Raw genomic sequence first — 25,411 nt, 5'->3', positions numbered from 1 at the left:
TGTTTGGAGAAAAGCTGTCTCGCAACAACAGGGCAACCAATCAGACTGTGAACTATGGCATCATTGCTATGAATGATAATACAGTAATGTGGAATTGGCAGCGTGGGAGGCATGATTGGAATTAAATAATATTAAATGCTTTATGCAGTCCGACCTACCTCTGTGCTGCCAGTGTCAGCGAGTGACGTGTGGCTGTTTTTTCCATTGGAGTTGAAGAGCTGCAGCCATGTTAATGTCCAAGCAGAAGCTGTAATAATTTTACATTTAATCAAAGTTACTTGCCAGATCAAATTTGTCTGCACCTTAATCACCGAGTGATTCTATTTACGCTCCTTACGTTTGGCTGAGCGCCAACTTAAAACACCTCATACGTAGAAAAGATTCATGTTGACAATTTAGCGACACGGTCGCTATATTTAGCAAGCAGAGCTGCACATTAAAAGTGAAAGACGGGAAGTGCTTCTTGCAGAAGTACCACCGTGCAATGCAGGGGGGCGGCATGGCTCAGGTGGTACCTGAAGGTTGCGGGTTCGATCCTCCGTCTTCTTGTGATCATGTCGAAGTATCCTTGGGCAAGATACTGATGCTGCGTCATCAGTAGGTAAATATGCTAACAGTGTCAAAGCGCTTTGAGTACCTTGGAGGTGAAAGACCATGCAGACCATTTACCATGCAGGTCAGAAAGCTGCATAAACCCCTCCACAATGCAACCCGTGTGGACCCGTGTTGTGAGTTCGGTCCCCTAGTGCTTTCTGACTCTGTTTGTGTGTGTGTGTGGTTGGGGGGGGCATCAATGCAGAGAGGACAGTTGCGTTTGCTGATGTTGTTTTGCCGTGGTTCGGCTGACACTAGCCTGTTTTGTTTTTTCAAAAATCCGATTATTGATCCACCACCTTCTTGTCCTTCTTGCAACATCCGGATAGACGTTACAATACAATAATGATGGTCATGACAGTCGAGTGTTGAGAGTAGTGTAGCCCCACACATTGTATTCTTCCACCGTAACTATAGTCCTCAAGAGTCTTGTTTTGACGGACCAAAATTATGTGCTTTAATTCATTTATGGGGGCGCATTTGTAACCACGAAACACCATAACATGAAACTATTGTAAAATGATTCTTGTCCTGTGAACTCCAGAGTACCTTTTGTTCTGTGAAAGTCAGTTGAACTCAGGCCTATGTGACTGAGGGGGAGGTCATCGTGACCGAAGTTATACAAGATGTGTTCCAGATGTTATGTGATTTCAAAATGTCCTGCCAACAGGTCCAAGGAAGGACGAGGTTTTGGTAATCCACGTCATTGTTATTGTTCACTGGGTCTATTTAAGGGTGAACGGAATAAACGGGGTGTCCCTTTTCCCTCAACTGCATACGAGTTGTGTTGTGCCTCTTATTACTCCACAACAAAACCCCAGGGCCACCTGTATTACTAAGTTGTTAACTAATTTAATTATCTTTAATTAGCTATCTTTGCAATTGTATAGTACATGGAGTTCCAAGCATCTTGAATATGTAAGAAATGTGAAGTAAATTTATTTGGATCAGTTTTCCATTTTCATGCATTTCCCTCCCATGACCTTTTACATACATTGTAGTTTGACAAATACTGCAAACGACAACCACAATTTTAAAAAAAAGCATGATTTGAAATGAATACCTGGCAGTGACAATCGAAACTTTGCTTTCCTGAGCTTTTAGATCGGATTAGATTGTGCGAGTCTTCCTGATGTTATGGCTAGTACACTATGTTAATGTTAATTAGCATTTGTCGATATGCTATTTGGGAAATGTGTGTAGTTATGTCTTATGCATTGAAGGAATCTCTTGAAATTGAAACATTTCATCTTGGGGACTTTATTCCTCTCATAATGTTCTGAGTAAAAAGATGAAGTAAGGAGTTGAGAACATGAGGCACAAACACAGAACACAGTCCTGTTCCAGCAGCAGACAATAATAGAACTTGGGAGGAAAAGAGGAGGACAAGGGAAGGAGAGTCAAAGAGTGATCTCTTCAGAGAGCAATCTGTCACCTGCTGTCTACGAGTCAGTGTAAAGGCCCCCAAATAAAAGCAGGAGACGCTGTCAGCTTGAAAGACGATTGCAAGCGGTTGAGGTATAGAGGAAGAAAGCTGAAAAAAGATGACTTTTTTATAGTTTTGCTGTCTGTTTTGTAAGACTTTCCTCAGTTCTATGCTCTAAGTTATCCTCCACTGAACCAACTGCTTTTTTTAATTGATATGCAGTGACACAGAATGAAAACACCTTCTCGAAAAGCTGCCTTAGTAGTTGTGTAAATGACAGACTGTACTTATACGGTCAGCCCTGTGTACTTCTATGGCATGATGAGCTTTCAAGTGTGACTGTTATCATGCCAAACGTTATAGACACTGTACTGTTCGTGTCATATGTCCTCACACTCCCTCTCACTCTCGTCCCTCATCTTGCTCTCCCTTGTGTGCAGCTATCAACTTGCTGGGTTTGACATGGCAGCTGAAGCCGTCTGATGGCCCTGTGTTAAACAACGGACTGGGGGCGGGCTTGCCTGTCAACAGTGATGTGGCCACGCTGCCTTCTGGAGGCAGAGGTATGAACTGCAACACACACTCCCTCAGAAACAATAGCAACCTTGGCTACAATAATGCACACATAGCAAGGAAAAACAGAACAAAAGGCATTAAACCCAACTAGTCTTCAGTCTCAGTTTGAAAAAAATAATACTGTATGTTTTTTTTGCTTTGGTGATTGGATTCTGTGTTGTTGAGCCATATTATTGCACTGGGTCACATGATTCACAGGTGTATTAATGTACTCTTTAGATTAGTATATACAGTATTTAATGTTTGTGACCTCAACTATAACAGCAGTCAGTAGAAGGGAATGGCTAAACAGTCAGCAAAAGCGCAGTACTGTATTCAATCTGCAATAAGCAGCATGTGCTCTGACAAGAATGGCGTAATACTTGTAGAGTGGACTCAGTGGCAAATATTGTGACCACTTGTAAACGCAAAGGACAGGGATCTCGGTCCTGCACACAATCCTGGTGGAACATAACACCTTGTCATTGAAGCACAGCATAAGTCAACAACAAGCAAAACTCAACATAAATCATAACATATAGCACACAGAATTAGATGTTTCTTTTATTCTGTGGCTCCCACCATGATGTGAATGGCAAATGTGCATAGATAATCATGGACATATAAGTGTGTTGCTTTTGCAAAAAGAAAGAAAGTATAGTATACCACTCTCGTCCTTGAAGCTTTTATGCAGTTTTCTGCTGTATAACACATTTTTGCGCCCAAATGGGCTCACACCAACTAAGATATGCCTATAAATTATGACACCATATGAGCTGTGCTATCACGATGAGCTTTTTAACCACTCTGCTGAGTTATGGCGAGGGAGAGTAGGTTTATTATCTCACGTCAGCAGCCAAATAAAACATCAGCACCTTACCCATCAGCCCCACTGCATTGTATCTCATCCTTTTAAGGACCCCCATGTGGTTTTCTAGTTTCACTTACTCAAGCAGCTGGACTACTTGTGGGTGCTGCTTTGTGCCTGTATTACTGAAAGGACTGTGACGTCTAAGCCTAATGCAGGTTTAATTCTTCTCCGTGTTCTTTCCGCACACACAATCTTTTCCCTTTCCTTTAAACTCACCGCTGTTAGATGGTGACCTGATTGCAGGTTGCTGTGAGTTTCTTCCTGTCTGGGTGTCTGTTCTGGCAGTCAGTGGCGGTTCTAGCTATGGGTCTCATGGGCAATTGCCCAGGGCGGCATTCTCCAGGGGGCGCCTCAGCAGGGGAAAGAAAAAAAATCCTATTTACTAATGCTCAGCGCTCATCAAATCCTCATCAAGTCAGCACATATGTGTGGCAGATGGGCGCCCTCTACAGGCGTGATACTCGTGCCCCCCCCCCCCATGCTGGTCAAAAGTGATCAAACGTCCACCACGTGATGTGGATCAAACCAAAGAAGAAGCGAGGGGGTGGGTTCCTCACATTAATTACAAGGTAAAAAACGTCAATTATATAATTGCTCAAAAATAAAACATATTTAATTGTTAATATTATATTATATAAATTATATCCGAGAGCAAAGTTCTCAAACATTTTATTTCACAAGGAAAGTGTGAAATAAAAAGGAGGGAACTGTAAGTCGATATGAGTTGGTTTAGCCTTGACTGCTAGTTGGGTGTCGGTGGGAGATGATGATAAAAGTGCTGTTAATTTGTGTCAACAAAACACAGAAAATACAAAATCAAAGCCATTAGGTGCACAATTTAGAAAGAAGAGGAAAGAAGAAGAGAAATGGGCCAAAGATAACGGTATGGAGCTGTAGCATCACTTTATGTACACCACATTGTGGAATGTATTGATGAAATAGGCTAACGTTACTTGGTGGTAACTGCTGTTTATTTGTTTTGTTGACTGAGAGCTTTAATTGTGGATTTAAGTCAAATAAAATGTAAGGAGAGCTTGAGCTTTTGAAATAAGCACCTTTATGTAGTTCGAAAAAGTGTTGAAGTGGAGAGAAGGGGAGCTGGTAGGGGGGTGTACTTGAAGGGTTTGTGTGCTGCAAAAAATAGTTTTCCTTTCTATTTGTGTTGTGTTCAATATTTTGTACTTATGTATTAATATGTAGTCTTTTGTGCCAATGTATAACTTAATACATACATTTTTACATTTAAAAAAGTAGCCTTTGTAAGGAAAAAGCACTAGTGAGAATTTGAGCGGGGGTGGGGCATTTGGGGGCTCCACAGCTTCGATCCGCTTAGGGCGTCATTCAAGCCAGAACCGCCACTGCTGGCAGTCTTGTTTTTAAGCCCATATAATATTGGTTTTAATTCAAAAGTACCAGTTTGACAGATAGCAACATTTATACCTGAATAAACAATTATTAGAGAGCTAATGGTGCTCGTCCTCCACTATTCACTGGCCATGAATTCCATCAGCAGATTATTTTGCTGTATACTGTGATGATTAACTATTGATTCTGACAATCAATGCCTATAATCACAGATTATGCAGTTTCTTTCCCCCTCACACCAGGACCCTGGGCAGGACGGAACAGCAGCATAGACACAGGCAGCATTGATGTGGGGAGGCGAGTGACTCAAGAAGTCCCACCAGGAGTGTTTTGGAGGTCCCTGCTTTACCTCAGCCAAGCCCAGTTTCTCAAATTCAACATCTCCTTGGGCAAGGATGCCTTGTTTGGAGTGTACATCCGCAAGGGCCTGCCCCCCTCGCATGCACAGGTAAACAGTGGCAATGGTACATGACAGTCCTTCAGCATCCTGGTTGTGCAGTTCTAATCCCAGAAATAGCATTTCATTAATCACAATGTCTGTTTTGATCTGCTAAATTAGTCCTGCGCATGCAAAATCCATTAGAATACTTGCTTATGTCGTGGGACATTTTGTAATTCATTTGTGACTCATTGCTTGAAAAAAACAAATTGAATCCATGATTTACATTTAATTAAATCTCACAGTAATGTGACTTTTATGGCCTCCTATTAGCTTGAAAATACGCAATTAACAGCCAAGTTGATTTGTAGATAACCGTCTCACTTCCTGAACTGACTAAAGCCTTTTGAAACCATAAATCTGTGCCCACTAGGCTCCACAGTAAAGCACTCTGTGCTGTATTTATTGCACCCTACAGTAAACCCGGTCCTTGGATCTCTTTGTGGCTATCTGTAGCCATCCATGACACTTTTCAGCCACTTACTTTTACTTATATCTACTGTATATACAGAGCTTTCTCACTACCATTCAACTCTCTCTCCCATGTTCTCCTGCAGTACGACTACATGGAGCGCTTGGACGGGAAGGAGAAGTGGAGTGTGGTCGAATCTCCTAGAGAGAGGAGGAGCATCCAAACTGTGGTCCTCAATGAAGCAGTTTTTGTCCAGTTCCTGGATGCCGGAGCCTGGCACCTGGCTTTCTACAATGATGGTCGCGAGAGGGAAACAGTTTCCTTCAGTACAAATATTATGGGTGAGTCAGCATGTGTGCCTACCTTAGTCATGCTGCAACCAAAAATAACTCATGTGAAACATATAATGTAACTACACCACACAACCTTTGTGGAAATCAAAATAAACACACAAATTTACATGTAAAACATTACTAGTATTTAGAACCTGCAAGGCATGCTGGGTAACTTCCTGTTGGGGAAATGTGCGTTTCGGCTTCCCACCGTGCCTTGTGGGTATAAATGTAAATTTCAAGCTAATTTATGTTATGTACAGCAGTGCCTAAAGTGCTATATCAGCATAGCGCAGCTCGACGGTATTGTTGTAATGAAGCGCCATTATTTGTTTGCTCAAATATATATTTTTTAATTATACATTATCATTATTAATATTATAAAAATGCATGTAACCCTTACATGTGCCTAGTTCTCTTTGCAGCTGAATATGTAGATGCCACTATATGAGAACTACAGTAGTTTAATTAACATCTTTCTGACCCTTTTTTAATAGATTCCACTGCATTTCTGTTTTCACTAGCAACATGGCAACAACCATACAGTCAAAAGGCGACCGCTTAGTTACTTCAAACATTCATCAACAAACCACTAGGAGTAATAAAACCACAGAGCCCGTGTTTGTAAAAATTGAATACTGCAAACCAAGTTAATTGTTTTCGGGACCTGAAAAGCCTCCATTAAATTCAAGTGTGTTCACGGCACGAGTATGAGAACATGACAGAATGAGTCAAGCCGAGGGAGAGAGTATTGTTGAGGACGAGAGCCCGAGGTGGCGAGGTGACACCATGTAGTGAGTAAAGAGGGGGAGCTTGTGGAAAGACATAATGGTGGGGGCAGAGCCAGAATGGACTGAAGTGGCAGGAATGATGTGAGGAGGAGTGGAAGAGAGGTGGCATTAGGATAAGAGGCAGACAAGGGCTGGAGATTTGGAGGAGTGAGGGCATAGAAGAGACAAGAGTGGGGATTTGGGAGAGTTTTGCCTTGTGGTTGTCAGAGTGGTATCTGCCAAAAGCATAATGGGAAACTATTAGAAAACTTTCCACCAAAACTCTCTTGGGTTTCCTGACACCAAAATGTGCGTTGCCGGAGTTACGTTCCGGGACCACCAGCGTATGGTGAAAAAACACAAGTAATCGGTATACCCATAAAAAAATTATATGAACTGTCTGTTGTGATTATTGGATTAGATTCAGCTCCAGAACCCTCCTCTTCTCTCTTTGATTACCTTTGCTTATTCGCAACACAATCCAGGTTTGAGCCCTGAATATGTCTCACACACTGATTAAACACATTTAAAATATAAAATGTATCGGTACTCGCCGCTGATGAATGATAACGTAAGATGATTGATTGATTGTACATTTGACCTTTACATTATCACATCTTTCTAAATTATCACTGACCTATGATGAATGAGATTACTTTTCGGCAGAAAAATACGTCCGATTCTGGGAGAGAAAAACAAACAAACAAAAATGTAACAACTGGATATTTTGTTTGAGTAATTAATGCCTAGTTGTGAAGTGATTTACCAAAATTACAGTTGGAGCGTTAAACACAAGAAATTGAGAGGGACAGAGAGAGAGTATCCACTAAGAAATGTTACTTTACTAATACTGCATCCTGAGAAATAGAGTTTGGGTTATGGCTGACTTCTGCAGGAATAAATACATTTTTTCCACACTGTGAAAAAGGCTGTGGAAAGGAATGAATGCGTTTCCTTTTGATGTGTGTGAGACTGTGAGACTCTGAGCTCCTTTGCTCAACTTATAGTATCTCAAAGAGTGAATAGTGCCAATGGTTTAATCGAAGCTTTGAGGCTTTCTCACCCGCTCCTCGTTCTCTCCCTCTCTGTCACACTTTATCTTTCTCACAGATTCAGTGCAAGAGTGCCCGCGCAATTGCCATGGTAACGGAGAGTGCAATTCTGGCGTGTGCCATTGCTTCCCTGGATTCCATGGCATGGACTGCTCCAAAGGTATTAGCTGCTTTCAATGGAGTTACCCCTGTCACAAAAGTGTGTTGCTTTCTAATGAGAGAAAAACATGAAGGAAGGAGGTTCGGGAAGATTAAGAGCTGTAAAAATGGAGTGTTGAGCCGTGACAAGATGCCTGATGATGAATGGCAGCTGCTCAAGCTAATATCTCTCTCGCTCTATGCTCACCTGGGATAGACAGCTTTGATGAATAGTTTAGTTACTTTTCCTTGTAATTACTCTTCATGTCAGCGCTGCTCTCCACAACCTTAACCACTATATTTACCGTCCGTCCACTAAAGCAAAAGTAGGGTAAAGTCAGTGAGTGTCGGCGGGCAGTGTGACTTTAAAAATCTCTTTAAAAGATGTTAATTGTTCTTTTTGTTGTTTTTTTTTGCCAGCGGCATGCCCAGTGCTGTGCAGCGGCAACGGCCAGTACGACAAGGGCTCCTGTGTGTGTTACAGTGGTTGGAAAGGACCCGAGTGTGATGTCCCTGTCACACAGTGCATTGACCCTCTTTGCAGCGGCCACGGCACCTGCACCAATGGCAACTGTGTGTGCTCCATCGGCTACAAAGGACAGAACTGTGCAGAAGGTGAGCGGGGGTCGATTTAATGATGTTGGAATCTTCAGGAAGGTAGCAGTAAAGCCAGACAGCCTTGGCAGAATTTTACAAGGAAAACTTAAATAATGGCCTCCTGCAACACCTCAACGAAATATAGCGGGTGTGCCATGCTGAACGTACTGAATTGTAGCAAAACAAACACAATAGTGGGACCACAGTCTTCATCATTCCAAAAGATCTGACGAAAACTGAAACATTCAAAACCCAAATACATTTTTCCCATAAGAAATCATGTTAATCCAATTAATCCGTTCCAGACTACCAAATTTCTATATATATATATATATATATATATATATATATATATATATATATATATATATATATATATATATATATATATAAAACACATTTTATACAGAATAATTCTACTTTATATGCAAGCAAAATGCTTATAAATTAAATGGCTACATGAACATTTAACATCACTTTTATCTTTTTTGAACACTTGTTGGTGACCATGGCGTGGAGGGGAGGGAGCGGCAGAGCCACACTGACGCTATTTCACTGTGGTTACTTACAAACTTAACTTTATAGGGTGTACCGTTACAGATGTATACCATTTATATTAGATGTATATCATTTGAACTTTATTGTAAGCTTCAGCAGCAGGTACAATCACCATTACACTCACTGACCCGGCCCACTTTCTGTAATGTGTCTCCCTTAAACCTTTCCCCCTGCAGCCTGTGTTAAATATGATATAATATTTACATTGGAATGTTATTGTAACAAATGCTACCTTCGTACTTTAGTACAAATTCTTTCTAGACTTCGACAGTGTTTATCACCTTCTTCATTAAAGTTCTGGCACTTGTGGGTTATTTTGCAGCTGTCCTCAATTAAAAAAAATATGCAGTGCGCTTGGACGCCTCATCAGTGCAGGGTGCACTGTGCTTATTAGGAGGAAGAAAGGAGACACAAATTGAGTTTTTCATTGTTCTGTGTGCATTCTATGTACAAATAACCCCGCCCCCCACACACACACACACATGATAAAGATGATTAATGGATTGCCTATAGTGTCTCAACTCCAAAAGAAAGAGTCACTAACGCGTAGTTCTTTTGTTTGGGCACTTGATTCCGTGGAAGTGTTTGGCTGTACAATTATCAAGACAGCGTATAAAACCAAGAGATATTTGTGCCAATAATTTTTGTCGAAACCTTCTTTAACAACATAACATGAAGTTATTGACTTATCTGTGTTGGTTTAATTTAGTGATGATTTAAAAGAAAACATTCATGATGTTTCCTGGGCTCTGTGTAATTGTGTGCTAATTTTAAAGATAATATACACATAATTGTATATGTGATATATCACTGGATTGATGAACAGAGGCATTATAATGCAAGTCAGCTGTGGTTGATTTTTCAGAGTTCTGATTGCGAATGACAGACGGTGAATGCGTTTTTATGTGGACAGACTTTTTTTTTTTTAACTCCACTCGTGTGGGTGGACATTTTTTTAACACTGGAGGGGGGGAAATGTGCATTTTTGGCAGCATCCCTTAACCTGCGGCCCTTGTAGCACTCCCTCATTTTTTAACCAAACAGATTAAAGCTAGACACAAACTGGGAAAAATTTTGTACAAGCTACAATTCAGCACTCCCCAACCTTCCACCACCATTAATGATTGTTGCGAAAACAGGCTAAAAAAATAGCTCAACTCAAAAAGTTTTATTTCCTTAGCAGCTCTATATATGGTGATTATTTTCCAGGAAACATAGATGTTTGTTGCCAAAAATGCACATCATACATCCACTGACATACTCCTCCAAGCTCGTGTGACAGCTCATCATAGCACGGTCTCACCCTGAGCGAGCGTCCTTTCCCTCCATATATACACACAGTTGACGGATGGTTACACAGCCAAACACATCACAGATTTTATTAAGGGATTAAATTGCATCTATTGATCTCTGTTAAGAAGTACCTGCCTACCACACTCGTGGTCATCAGAAAGATAGAAGAGCAAGAGGTGGAAAATGACATAAAAGATGAAAGCAGCTGTATGAGGCAAAAATGAGAGAGTTGAATGAAAAAGGAAAGCGTATACCAGTGGTAAAGATGAGGAGGAAGAGTGGAGTGACAGGCCGAACAGGTCACAGCATAAGGCCATAGAGCAATGTCAGCGTTCGCTCCTGCTTTGCTTTGCCCCTCTAATCAATCTTTTCTGCTCTGGTCTCATATATGATATTCATCCCAGCAGACTCCCTCAAACAATTTACCTGGAGTGCCACTGACATGAAAATCAATAGCTGTGATTCGCCTTTTCTGCCTGGCAAACACAAATGGAGGGCGGAGGTTGCGATGTGTGAGCATGTGTGCAAAAGGGATGGGGGGGTGGTCAATAATGGCTGAGGACGGGAAAGAGGACAAGGAGAGGCTGAGCGAGCAGGACAGGGATGGGTGGGGTAGAGGCGGAGGATGGGGGTCTTTGCCCGAGAGGAGGTAATTTGTCAAATAGTTTTTTTTTTCTAGAGCTGGCTGTCAGCTTGGCAGACTGACATTGTCAGATTCTCCTGTGTGTACAGCACATATACACGTACACACAAATGCACAGGGAAGCATGCACGCAGAATTCTAATTTGTTATGTGGCTGGTTGGTCTTTCATAGTAGTACACAATTAAAAGATGCTGCTCGTCATTATTGTGCACTTTAGCTGCCTTATGTCTGCTAATGGTGTCTTTTATTCCATTATCTTCTGGTGCACACAAAGGATGACAGCATGCCTTCTGTCAGTTCTCTTCCTTTAAACACCTACTCATAACATTTCTTTGTCTTCAAGCGTAAGCTCTGATGTGACATTTTCTCACTCGTGTTGGCTTTGTTGATTTGGTTTCTCTGCCTTTATTGCAGTGGATTGCCTGGACCCAACATGTTCCAACAATGGCATTTGTGTGAATGGGGAGTGCCACTGTAAGCCAGGGTGGGGAGGACTCCACTGTGAGCTGCCCAGGGCTCAGTGTCCAGACCAGTGCCACGGCCACGGCGCTTTCATTCCAGACACTGGACTGTGCAGCTGTGACCCTAACTGGATGGGACCTGACTGTTCTATGGGTAAGTACAGCTAAAGAGCGGATGCTTAGTCAGAAATTATAAATGAAAAGTCAGCTTTAAGTAGCTAAAACTGCAATTATGTAGTCTGTGTGTGTGTGTGTGTGTGTGTGTGTGTGTGTGTGTGTGTGTGTGTGTGTGTGTGTGTGTGTGTGTGTGTAATTCACAAACTCATCACATTTGTTTTTATGCTATGTAAACAGCCTGTGTTTTGAAACAAAAAAATGTTTTTACCACTGTGGGGGGTTTATCTGCAATACAGTAGTGTTTTTTGTTATTAATTCGTTCCAAAAGGTCAGATGAAAACCAAATCACACAAAAAACAACAATTTTTCTCATAAGAAATAACATAAATCTAAATAATTTAGACATTTTGAAGACAATTTAGACAATTCTAGACATTCTAGACATCCAAAAATATTAACAAATCAAAATTTGACAGAGAATAAATACAATATTTTATATGCAGAAAATGCAAAAACAAATAATTATAAAGGACAAATGAAATGAACAAATGTCCATGTCATAAAAAGACATATTGTGGCATGCACAATTCCATGAGGACTAGGCAATTCTTTATTTGACAGGGCCAATCATGAGCTGTGAGAAAACTCATAACAAGCTTGTCAACCGGAAATCATAGGAGGTCATTACTCAATAACATTCTGACTCACGTTGTCATCTTAGATAGCATGCTAAAATCATCACACAGCAACTTAACACTCAAAAGGTAGCTAAGAAATACACAAGACAAGTACCAATACAAGTTTAAAATAAAACTTCTTCCCATAATGCATTATTTCCAGCAGAGCTTTTCATTGACTAATGGCTGCCATGGTTGCCACCAGAGGGAGTTCATGAGTCCCCGAGCTCATGAGCCCCTTGGCTACACTTTGGACACGTGTTTCGCCAGGAAGGCGGGGTGTTGCCAGGCGACGGAGCAGTATGACCAAGCTCTGCCTTCTTGGCTCTGTCGCTGGTTAGGGGTTGGGTTGCATTGTGGAGGGGTTTATGCAGCTTTCAGCTTTCAGCTTTCAGCTTTGCACGGCAATACTTTTGCACAATCAGAGGTGGAGCTCCATTCCTGCTCGCCTGTGCGGCTGATCCTTCACTTTTGTTGACCGCTTGTATTTAATTACCGAATGAATGCATAATAATGGCCGCACGGTGGTCTAGTTAGCATGTTGGCCAATACAGTAACAGCCTGGAGATCGGGAAGACCTGGGTTCGATTCTCCCCTGGGCATTTCTGTGTGGAGTTTGCATGTTCTCCCCGTGTGTGCATGGGTTTTCTCCGGGCACTCCGGCTTCCTCCCACATTCCCAAAAACATGCAGGTTAGGTTAATTGGCAACCCATGAATGTGAATGTGTGGTATGAATGTGAGTGTGAATGGTTGTTTGTCTATATGTGCCCTGCGATTGGCTGGCGACCAGTCCAGGGTGTACCCCGCCTGTCGCCCGAAGTCAGCTGGGATAGGCTCCAGCATGCCCCCGCGACCCTAATGAGGAAGAAGCGGTATAGAAAATGGATGGATGAATGCATAATGCAAGAAGCGATTCCTGTCGCTAAATTGTCAACACGGGTTTCTACTACGTATGAGGTGTGTTATGAAATGGAGTACAATTATTAATGAAGCAACACACCCACTTAACCTTTTATCTTCCAATACAGCATCACTGATATGCCTGAATTTCATTTCTGCTACTAATTTGTCCCATTAGGAACATACTGAAATATAATATGGATACAGTGACACCGTTACAAAATGCATCTAGACGAGACAAAAAAATGCATCTAGATGAGAAAAAAAAACCTACTTGTGCATACACATCAGGCACTGTTTACATTCAATAAATCAATAAAAATACTCCTATTCTCACCAGCAGGGCATCAGCATTCATTATGAGTGCAGCAATGCTTGACTTTAATAAAAACAACATACTTCCTCTCAGCAGTACCGCTCAGTAAATGTGTATCAGAACATCTGTGCATCCCTGCATCCCCAGCTCCACGGGGGTCTCGGACACATAATCAACGTTGTCACATCTCACCACATGCCTCTGCCTCCAAAGCCACGAGCCACTTTAATGGAGGCACGGGGAGTATGTATATATCTATTTATCTACATCATCACTCATTTTAATTGAACCAGCATTACTCTCTATCTTATCTGTTACTAACCACCTTTCAGATTTGGATTGTAGTACACTTGAAGTGCAATCAAAATATTTTTAGGTCTTAAATATTTTGTAAATTGTAAGTGATCAACAATGGGGCAAATTACTGAAAAAAGTAAGTAGTTATAGTTAGTAGTTACTTTCCCATAAACTTAATTGAATAGTAACGGAATTACTCCTTCATAAATGTAATTATTCAGCCGAGAAAGTAATTATTGTGTTACTTTTTTGAAAAAACCTTCAAATATGGAAAAGAAGGATTTAGCTGTGTAGTGGGTATGCTGTTGAGAGAGATGTTTCATAAGATTGAGGGTTGACTTGCAATTTTGTACTAATACGCTAGGGGGCAGTGTTTTCCTGAGCACAAGCAAACAGAACTTCTGTTGACTAGCTTAGTGTGCTGTGTAGTAAGTAATGAACAATGGCAACTGAAGCGACATACAGATTGTTGATATATTGTAGATATTGGGGCTTAATAACGCGGCACATTTCACGTTCGATAACGGTAACAGCATTGTAACGTTTGAAATAGTAGTTATAGTAATTATTATACTAATCTAGTGGTTTTCAGTTATTTTCTGTCATGCCCAAATATATTCAGAGAATTTGTAATATTAATATATTTCTTTGTACAAACCACTGTATGAGTTGCTGGCACCAGCATCGTTCATGCATGAATAAAGACCCTAACAGACCTGACAATGTTGAGAAATTTTATGAGCATAGTCCGCCCTGCCTCTCATGCCCCCCTACACCTGACTCCGCCCCACTATTTGAGAAGCACTGTACAGCAATTCCAACAATGGTGATCAAATATACTATATTATAGGTTAAAATGTAAGTCATTCCAGTGTAGTGCATTTTATTGAACTGTTAGTGTGTGTTGCTCATTGTTGCAAACGGTGCGGGTGCTGCAATGGCATTAAGTCATTTTTGCACAAACACCCAATTTACTGAATGTGCAAGACATATTATATGAATAAAATACCAAAAGTATGTTGTTTGTTAGGGTCGCACGGTGGCCTAGTGGTTAGCATGTTGGCCTTACAGTCAGGAGATCTGGAAGACTTGGGGTCAGATCTCTGTTGGGCATCTCTGTGTGTAATTTGTATGTCCTCCCTGTGCGTGGGTTTTCTCCAGATACTCCGGTTTTCTTCCACATTTCTCAAACATGTTAGGTTAATTGGCGACTCCAAACATGAATGTGAGTGTCTGTTTGTCTATATGTGCACTGCAAGTGACCAGTCCAGGGTGTACCCTGCCTTCCTCCCAAGATTCAGCTGGGTTAGGCTCCAGCATACCTCTGCGACCCTAGTGAGGGTAAGCGGCATAGAAGATGGATGGATGTTGTCTGTTATTATGGTTGTAGTTTGCAGAAGAGTGAGAAGTGTTTGTAATATTTTGTTTTTTGGGCTCCCGAGAGCAAGCCTCAAATGTCAGAAACACAATAACTATCTCCCTCTTCCTGCAGAGGTGTGTTCTGTGGACTGCGGGACACATGGAGTGTGTATGGGTGGAGCTTGTCGCTGCGAGGAGGGCTGGACAGGTGCCGGCTGTGACCAGCGTGTGTGCAACCCGCTCTGCATCAAACATGGAACCTGCAAGGATGGCAAGTGTCAGTGTCACCAGGGCTGGAATGGAGAGCACTGCACTATTGGTGAGAGCACATCACAGTTTCTGTGAGTGTGTGTGTGGGTGTGTGTGTGCGTGCGTGCGTGCGTCTGTGTATGTGGGGGCATGCACTGAAACAGCAGCACCCAGTCAGCCCCTTCCAACTTCCAACTTTGTCTGACAAATTTGGCTAAAAGAAGTTGAGGAAGCTCAAGAGGGGTGCTGATGTAAAATGTGGGTGGTTCACAAAGCAGAAGGATGTAGCTGTTTTATAACCACCGACCCCGGGAGGCCTTTCAAACTCCAGGGACATTTGATAAAAGGTGAAACTTTTCACCTCACTGGCATCAAAAATCAGAATGGTTTTCGTGTGTGTGTGTGTGTGTGTGTATGTGTGTGTGTTTGTGTTTTCCCATGTCGATCTATCACTGTCTCATACTGACATCACTGTCACTTTGGATGGATGAGTGTCAGATTCTTTGGATTCACCCACAGTGCTTTTAGTCACAATGTCTCATTTTCCTGTCACCGCAAGTACTGTGATTGCAATCTGATACACACACATAAACCCAGCACTTATATCGGCTCACACACAACTCACTCTGACACATACATAAGCACAGGGGAATAGCAGTTTATGATCTCCCCATTTCCCCCCATCAGAAAGTAGGGCAGCTTTGACTGCGCCATCAGCCCGAGATGAAAGAATTGTCAGGCCTCCGCCTGGTGTGATGCAAACTTCACCAGCAGCAGACACTCTCAGCTTATCTCAGCTTGCCTGTTGTTCATTTCAGCTCTGCATGATGTTGCTTGCATTTATTTATTTATTTGATTTTCAATTCTCCCCATCTCTTACCTTTTTGCACGTTTTCTTCCACTGCAGACCATGGGAGCATGGTTGACAAAGCAGGTACCGTATTTTGACTCTGGTGTTTTCTTCATTAGCCTGTGATGGTAGTAGCTAGCTGCTGCATTTGTGGGTTCTTGGCCCGGCTTGGCTCTGTAGACTCTGTGGTGCTATCTGTATGTAGATTAGGATGCGAACCTCAATGATAACTCCCTACATGTAGTGCATTCCCTTTTTTTTTGCAGTGCACTACATCAGGAGTCAGGTGTCATTGAGCCCAGATGTGGGGATCAGTAGATCCGAGTGTGGTATCGGCCGTGTGGAGGCGCTGTGCTGTGAAAGTGTATGCATGCATGTGAGCGTGTTTTTCATTTAACACACAAACACACATATGGATAATAACTAGATGGGGTATTCTAGTATTGTATTACTTGAAGCCTTGCTGTTTCACAGAAGAAGAAAATTCTGAAAGCGGTAATAACTTTTGAGGTAATTGGAAAATTTCATAGGTTTCCGATGCAAAAATTACAGAGCTGTTGAATGTGTGTGTGCTTTTGTGCTTGGATATTTGTGGCACCTTTCATGGCCATGGTAGAGCAGTTAATGCATATTTTTTATAAGCATATGTGTGGGTGTATACGACGCGTTCTCCAAACCTGAAAGGATCTTTACAAGAATCTTCTATTCTATGTATACTTGTTAGTCATAGGTGAAACGGAAATGCCATGCTTGTAGTTAGATGATTGATGTATAGTGATGATAACATAACATTTATTATTAGATAGTGGCTTACATTTGGTCTTCTCTTGATTGGTGATTTAATCCTGGAAAAAAGGACACAAAAACCTGACACAAATTCCATGGTTTTATTGAGTGGGCTCTGTAATTGCATCCTGTAAAATGATTCATAATGGAAGTCATTACTGATGTTCTTTTTGCAAAATACACACACAATTTCTGCTCCACAGATAATACTGACGAAGTAGAGGAACTTTGGAAATCCAATAACAGTTTGTTACTTTCCCTGTCTTCCACCATCTGTTTTGTTGTTTTGTTTCTAACATACACCAGCTGCAAAGGAAGGAGCTAGGTTATAGTTATGGGGCCAAATTACTCCACGTGAATAAAAAGTTATAAAGTATTGCTCAGTAAAAATAATGTGATGTCCAAATCATCATCATTGTTATCACTGACACATCTTGTGTTGAGTGCATGGTTTTATTTGCCACTTTTTTATCAACTTAACATTATTCAGTTATCTTTTGTTGACCACTGTAAAAAAAATATACAGTGCACCTCAACTTTAAATTTTAACTCCCTTGTCGGGTTTTTAGTCAGCAGGTTCGGAGAACGTGTTATATGCATATGAGCAAGATACCATAGGCGGCGACAGGCCTATTAATAAAGGTCTTTTTTTTTTTTAATAAAACCTAATTCATGCAGCATTTTAAAAAAGTGTTCGGATAGCTATCACAATTGTAAACAGAATAGCTGCAAGGCAAACTTCATACACAGAACACGTTTCAGGATGACAGCCCAGCAGCTAAACCAGTGTAAGGTTGAGTGCAGATTGCGTGGCAGTACAGGTTCCTGGAGCACTTTTGAGAGTGTCCTCTCACCTTCGACGTTTAATGGAAAAGCTCTTATGAACAGCCAGTCCAGGAAGAAAAGTTAAAGACCGGGGTTAAAGAGGGAGCAGGTACAAAGTGAAACAATCGGAGCAAAAGCGGAGACGGTTCAACAACGAGGTAAAGGAATACATGAAATCCTACTACCAATAAAAATGAGATCAAGTGTGAATCTGCAATGATATCTGATCCACCTTTATGCAGTAATCCTGAAATTATACTTGTGACCTTTAGTGTGTGACCTTTAGAAAAGGTGAGGCTGAACAAAGAGAATGGTTGAAGCTTTTCCTTTAATGTCAACTTTAACTTTCTTTTATGCACTTTGTTGTAATTCATTCTGTCTGTCTGAACGCCCCCCCTCATTCATTCGTCGTCCTTTGTCCATACACATGCACACACACACACACACACACACACACACACACACACACACACACACTGCAACCACACAAGTGTGACTGCCAACCCATAACACAAAGCAATTTCTTCTACTTTTTAAGGGGACTTAAGTGTCCAACCTCGTTAGTGGGGAGTTAATAGTTTCCAAAAATCCCACTTTATTCTAGTTAGTATCAGTGGGTCTTGATTACTGGGTCCTGGCATTAAAGGGAGAAGAGCCCCATGCTGGCCTGCCTGGGCAGGCCGATCAATTCCCACTATGGATTGTCCTATCTGGTTGTTTCATAAGTATCACTGTTTTAAATGGAAAATATTTAATAGGCAATCACTGTTAACTGCCTTTGTTCTTTGAGCTCAATGCAGAGGAACAATATTTCAGCCTGATTGTTAATACAGAGTCATGAGTGGTCCGCCGATGCAGAAAGTGGAAATAATTAAAGCTTAAAAGAAAAAAAAAGAAAAACAACCTTTGATTTGATTGCTATTGCTGAGCTCAGATGTGTCGTTATCCAACCTCTTGCTACCCCCGCCGTCCTTCTATCGCATTATTTCTTGTTTAAGCAAGACGACACATCGTCTTTCTCAAAGTCCTTTGTTGACTTTTTCTCATCTGCTCATGGTTTAGACATATGATAGAATGCCAATCTTGGAGGAATGCTTGTTAATTCAGCTGCTGCCACCGGTTAGATTACACTATTTATATTCATAATGCATGGCTTTATTGATGCAGCGATTTGTTAGAGGGCAAAACCCTATAGTGCAACTTGAGTGAAAATATGTTCATTAATCTACAGAGCAAGACTCAATGAAAAGCATTTCATTTTCATAATCTCTCGTTCGGTTCTCACTCTATTTCGGCATACTACTTGAGCTCATATCTAGAGCGTCTTTCCAGCTTCTGTGTGTGTGTGCGTGTGTGTGAGTGCAACTGCATGCATGCACGTATTGTTTTATCAGGTAACCCCGTCTGTGCCTTCCTCTACCGTGGGAAGAATTACAAGTCTTGCTGACTTATTTATTGAGGAAATGACTGTGATAAGTTTGTCTGTGACCCTTTTTGCTGCTGGAGAAAACATTGTCATTTCGTGTCATGATGTCTTTCCCCTCTGCCTGAAAGATTATAATATGACACACACTCTTTTCAGTTAGCGCTACAAAGCTGTGTTTTACATTAAAGTGTTTTGATAGGAAACACTGCCGCATTATGCAAACGTAACGTACCTCCATTTAATTTTTTAATACAAATGTACAGTGGAACCTTGCAATTTTTTCCGTAAGAAATAATGTAAATCCAATTAATCCACAGCTCACTTGAACCTTATTGTAAACTTTAGCAGCAGGTACAATCATCATTACACACCTTGGCTCGGCTCACTATCTGTTATGTTAACTGTTCCCCCTGCAACCTGCATGTGTTAACTAAGGAATCTTTACATTGCAATCCTATTGTAACAGCCCCTACCGTCATACTGTGCTACAAGTTATTTCTTGAATTCAATAGAGTTTCTCACCTTGTTTCTCAAAGTTCTGAGACGTACAACTTTCCTTGGCATCATGGTGACTTATTTTGCAGCCATAAAATAAAAATAAAAAAACACACACTCAGAAATGTGAAGTGCGCTTGAATGCCTCATCACCAATTGCTTATTAGAGGGAAGAAAGGAGAAAGAAATAGTTATTCATAGTTGTATGTGTTCTATGAACAAATAAACCACACACATAATAAAGATGATTAAAGGATTTCCTGGGTGGAATTTTTCTATAGTGCCCCAACTCTAAAAGAACTACTATCCATTCTTCAGAGTTGAGTCACCAATGTGTGGACGTTTTGCTTGGGCACTGTTTCGCCGTACGATAATTGAGACAGTGTACGGAAAACGAATCCTACAAAAACTTTGGTGTATGAGAACCAAGGGTGCACTGTGTTTCATAACACGGATACTGATTTCTTTTTTAAAAAATGTAATGGCAAGGACACAAAGAATATAGTGGTGCTTGTTGATGTTGTCTCCCTCATCCCTTAGTTTCCATTATTCATGGTGAGACACCCAGTATTGAATTATGCAAAGGCCTTATTGCTTGAATGTCTGATTTTCACTCAATCTTGTTAAGCTGATGATAGTTTGGGTCAAAGTGAATGTTTAGCAGACAACAACCATTTATGCATACACATGCATACACATGCTCACAGTTAATTGAATACACTTGTATTCTCCTATCTGAAAGCATTACTCTCAGGCCACCCAAATCCAATTACATGCACTAATTCATGATGTAAGTGAGGGAGAGATTGGCAGACAGACATTAGCTACAGATAGGTAAATGAGCATCAAAGTTGGCCTACTGAATTAAATTGATTATTGGACATTCAATACATACACCATGGATTTCCATACAGGTGAAACTCATTACATCATCATAATATAAGCATTTATGTGTGTATGTCCAATACGTGTAAGACTGCAAGACTGCATTATTTAGCAAGTTTAAAAAAATTAAAAAGCATCACTCTGCCTCTCTTCCATCATCCCACCTTCCTACCCCTATCTCATCTTACCCCTTTCCTCACCCAGATGGCTGTCCTAACCTATGTAATGGGAATGGCCAGTGCACCATGGGACAGCAGAGTTGGCATTGTGAATGTCAGACTGGTTGGAGGGGCCCTGGGTGCAGTGTTGCCATGGAGACCTCCTGTGCTGACAATAAGGACAATGAAGGAGGTGAACTGGGGCAAGCAGATGATGGAGATTTGAGGAAGATGCAGGGATGGCTGGAGATTGTCAATTACATTTTTTTTGTTTGGGAAAGTAATATAATACAGTATACTCAGAAATGAAATAGAACAGGAAGTAGAATTAAGATAAAGGACAATCCTTTACTACCTTTGTGTCTTTTACTGTCTTTACTTTTACTGTCTTTTACTGCTGTTTAAGATGAATTAATTGGTCAACTATTTGCAGTGGCAGAAAGGCGTTTTTTTTTTCTTGTTTGTTCTCTTTTCATTCCTCATTATTGTTGCCTTTCTCTTTCAGATGGACTAACAGACTGCATGGACCCAGACTGTTGCATTCAAAGTCCTTGTCAAAACAGTCCACTGTGTCGAGGTTCCAGGGACCCCCTGCAAGTCATACAACAGACCCCCTCGTCCCAAACCCGCGTCCACTCCTTCTACGATCGTGTTAAGATGCTTGTATCACGGGATGGCACCCATGTCATTCCTGGAGAAAATCCATTCAACTCCAGGTAAGGCATGAACTAACAAGTGAAAAACCGTACTGTACTGTACTGTACTTAGATTTTACCCTCTAATGCTCCTCTTCTTTGATGAAGAGTTAAGTAAATTAAACTATAGGAGCACACACTTTGAAAGTCTAAATTGATATTACAGATGAAAACATAGCTGTTTCTTAAAAAATATGTTGATTTGTATACCTGTAAATACATGTGTATGCACCTTCTTTTATACAGGACGAGCAGTCAGAAGATATATTTCATTGGTAGTTTTTGAAGTAAAAAGGACTAGCAGTCAGAAGATATATTTCATTGGTAGTTTTTGAAGTAAAACCATTAAAACAAAAAACTATAGCAAGAGTTACTACAGTACAGCAGGATCACAGTATGTGAAATCCTGGGTTGCAATGGCAGCAGACTGGATAAGATAAAACAGTTCTGTCCATCCACTCATCCCAGGGACCCAAAGGCATTCCCAGGCCAGCTGAGCCATGTAATCTCCAACCTTGGGATTCTAATCAGATGCCGGTACCACTCCAAATGTTACCTTTTGGTGCATTTGTGTCAGTAATTCAACTCTGAGCTTCTTACAGAGAAGTCGGAATTGTAATACACAGTGCAGTCACCCTGATAAGGAAATAACGTAGAGTTGGTTGGATCCGTACTATCATTCTTTTGTCACACCCCATAGCTCATGATCTTAGATAGGTAGGGTGGTACATCCGGGTCATTTGAAATGAGAGCTCCCTGCAAAAATCCATAAAGTGCATCAGTGCACATTTGTGATTCAGCATTCAGATTTTTGGTCAAAAAATTATTTTTTTCTCAGAAAACACAACTCCTCATTCACCCTTAGTCAATAATTATTTATAAATATGTGATAATACAAGTCAATATTTCCATTCTTTTTTTCTTTACGCATCACTGATAATGTTTTTGACATTTTGCACTTTGTTTGGCAGTTCTTGAACACGCCTTAGTTGCTGTCAAATGGAAAAATGAATATAGTGGAACCTCGGTTAATGTCCGACTCGGTTAGCGTGTTTTTTGGTTAATGCAAAAAATTGACGGCACAATTTTACCTCGGTTTGCCTGCATTCTCCGGTTAGCATAGAATATGGCGCGCATCTTGCCGTGTAATTAATACACTGCGTATTAATATACTGCCTTCCTTGAATCCGATTAACTAGCGTACAAAATGGCAACCGGAACTGGACGTTACGTCCCCGTCTATGATGTCATCAGTTGTTATATTTATCTATATGCATTACCATTGTCAATCGAATGGAGCAAATGACGCTAACCAAGGTTCCACTGTATAAAATGTATAAAATTGGAGCGAGGTGAACCCAAGTTAATGTATTGTTGTAAGGCATTACTGGAATCACAGCAGGTTAGCAGTGTCGATTGTGTTGACGCCGCTTAGAGAAACGCCTTCTTCGACAGCCAGCCGGAACGACCCTGAGGCCCGCAAAGCATGGGAGGGAGTCTCGTACTACCGCTAGCTGCTTCAGAATGAGATGGAGGCGACTTAACAGAACACAACACAACACAACAGACATAACCACATTTGTCGCACTAGCCTGTGACTCAAATTCATCTGTTCTACTAATCATCATTATCATTCATTAGTAGTGTCTACCAGTGCAGTTTATGATTTTAAATGAATTGAATTAGTGTGTGAGGCATATTTTGGGCTTAAATCTGAATTTTTAACTTCTGTCGCTAGTGAACAATGGCAATTGAAGAGAGAAGGGGATAGTTCTGGAGCTGAATGTAGTAATTCCAACAGTGCCTTTTATTTATCTGAAATCAACATCAAGCTAGGGATACTAAGGATCCCTAAGGATACTTAGGAATGAGCTGTGTTTTCAAAATAGATATTTTTATGGGCAATTACTTGTGGATTCTCGCCGGTAGGCATGGAACATAACAAACGTGGATCAACTGGAAATAAAAATACTGAAAGGATGTCAAGAGAACTAGGGAGCTGGAGAGTTTTGTTTAGTTCCAAGTTCTAAACTTCCATTGCATCATGTGCACTCACAAGAAAGAACCCATTGCAAATTCACTTATGATGTGCTTTGTGTTTGCCCCTTTCTATTCCTCTCATTGCTCATTGAGGCGACAATTCGATGCTGATCAAGAAACAATCAGATGTGTGTCTAGTGCATACCAAAATAAGCAAAAAAGGGCCTGTGAATAATCTCAGGCCATCGAATCGATCACACTGGGACTGTTCAGGTTGTCTTAGAAGACATTTCGCTTCTTACCTGAGCAGGCTTCATCAGCTCATGCTCATTGACTAGATAGGACACCTCTCGTCTATCTAACTATCTAGTTATGGATGAAACATCATGGTGAGACATTTTCTAAGACAACCTGAACAGTCCTGTTAGAATCAATTCAATACCCTGAGAAGGCAAAAGAGTGGTACGGTATGGCCAAGAATATCTTTTGAGTTACCATCTCCCGAACAGCTCAGATGCCAAGAGCACAGAAAAGGCATTCTAGGATTTCCAAACCATGTGCTCTTTAGTTCCATGATTGTGTCCATGGATATTACAGCCAAACCGATGAAAAGGGACAAATGACCTTTGTGGAGATACCAACTGGAAGTGTGTTTGATGGTCCACTGGGACTACAGATGCAGCTCCCACTGTGGCTACAGGGAATGGATGACTCCAAGTAAAATTCTGCAATGTGTAGAATATATGTACAATACCACCTTCTTTAGAAGGTTTGACAATGATATAGTATGCCTCCAAGAAAAGCCCGACTTCAAATTCATCCTCACAAATTGCGATTTTCTCGGAGACAAAAGCAGAGTAGGTCAGGAGCCTCTGTAGATTTAAAAAGTCTCTGAAGCAATGTCCATGCCCACGCCCATTCTTTTTGGACACATGCAGACTTTTACACTTACAGTAAATAACTTAAAAACCTTGAAATGTATAAAGCATGTCTGGTGTAAAGTAGCTAACACGCACATACATGCAAGGTTGATTTACTGTACAGTACATCCAGCAATGTCATGGCATGTTTACGAGATTGATAGGAACTAATCTAGATGGCATTGGCTGCTGATTGTGGCTAATTAATAAGTGGTTGAAGACCAGTGGCATGAATAAAAGGGCAAATTAAGTGATTGAAAGATGGAATAATTCATCAAACCAGATGATAGATGGTATCATAACTACCACTCTCTCAATGGTATCTCTTTTGTCTTTTTCCAGTTTGGCATCCCTAATCCGGGGTCAGGTGTTGACGACCGATGGAACTCCTCTGGTGGGAGTGAACGTGTCTTTTGTCAACTACCCCCACTATGGATACACGCTGACTCGGCAAGATGGAATGTATGTACACCAGATACCCGGCAATGTTTGCTGAAACTACCTCACCAGATGATTTAGGATTATTGGAATATTCGTGCATTGTGATTCGCAAAAAAAATGGAGACTGCAATTGCAAAAGAGCCTATTGATAGGTGTGACAAGTAATATGTACAGGGAAGTCTTCAAAAGGACAGAATGCACTGTTACAACCATTCATACAGTATGGGATATAAAATAACTTGTGGTTTGATTCCAATATGCACGATTTAGAGTTGATTTATCAGTATTTATATCATTGACAAATCTGCATTGATATTTCATCATGAGAATTATGCTTATTCCAGTGACCTCTAATGTAGTTTCTAGCTCGTGAATATTCTCAGTCATCCAGGGCATTGTATTCTCAGAGCACTGAGTCAATCTCCATCAGTTCATCAGGCATCATCAGTTCGTGCTCAAATACTAGCTCGAACAGCTCAAGTCGAGTCTGACTACAGCTGTTCTAGTTAGGACTCATTTTACTAGAG

General features: G+C 41.0%; 1 protein-coding gene across 16 annotated transcripts in view; it reads left to right on the top strand.

Moving 5' to 3' along the window:
• tenm2a (teneurin transmembrane protein 2a) overlaps nt 1–25,411 on the top strand; it is a 296,346-nt gene that overhangs the window by 248,070 nt on the left and 22,865 nt on the right. For 9 of the 16 annotated variants that reach the window (XM_054791378.1, XM_054791392.1, XM_054791385.1 and 6 more), the window contains 11 exons: nt 2,461–2,583; nt 5,033–5,259; nt 5,808–6,003; nt 7,875–7,976; nt 8,375–8,569; nt 11,461–11,661; nt 15,308–15,493; nt 16,331–16,357; nt 20,895–21,041; nt 21,354–21,564; nt 24,786–24,905. In XM_054791378.1, coding sequence (XP_054647353.1) covers nt 2,461–2,583; nt 5,033–5,259; nt 5,808–6,003; nt 7,875–7,976; nt 8,375–8,569; nt 11,461–11,661; nt 15,308–15,493; nt 16,331–16,357; nt 20,895–21,041; nt 21,354–21,564; nt 24,786–24,905 — 1,735 coding nt within the window. The remainder of the gene's footprint in view (nt 1–2,460; nt 2,584–5,032; nt 5,260–5,807; nt 6,004–7,874; nt 7,977–8,374; nt 8,570–11,460; nt 11,662–15,307; nt 15,494–16,330; nt 16,358–20,894; nt 21,042–21,353; nt 21,565–24,785; nt 24,906–25,411) is intronic. The other 7 variants (XM_054791386.1, XM_054791389.1, XM_054791380.1 and 4 more) reach the window with 3 other exon arrangements.

The sequence above is a fragment of the Dunckerocampus dactyliophorus genome, chromosome 11, assembly GCF_027744805.1.
Source record: "Dunckerocampus dactyliophorus isolate RoL2022-P2 chromosome 11, RoL_Ddac_1.1, whole genome shotgun sequence".
NCBI classification, from domain to species: domain Eukaryota; kingdom Metazoa; phylum Chordata; class Actinopteri; order Syngnathiformes; family Syngnathidae; genus Dunckerocampus; species Dunckerocampus dactyliophorus.
This window is presented reverse-complemented; position numbering and strand designations above follow the sequence as displayed.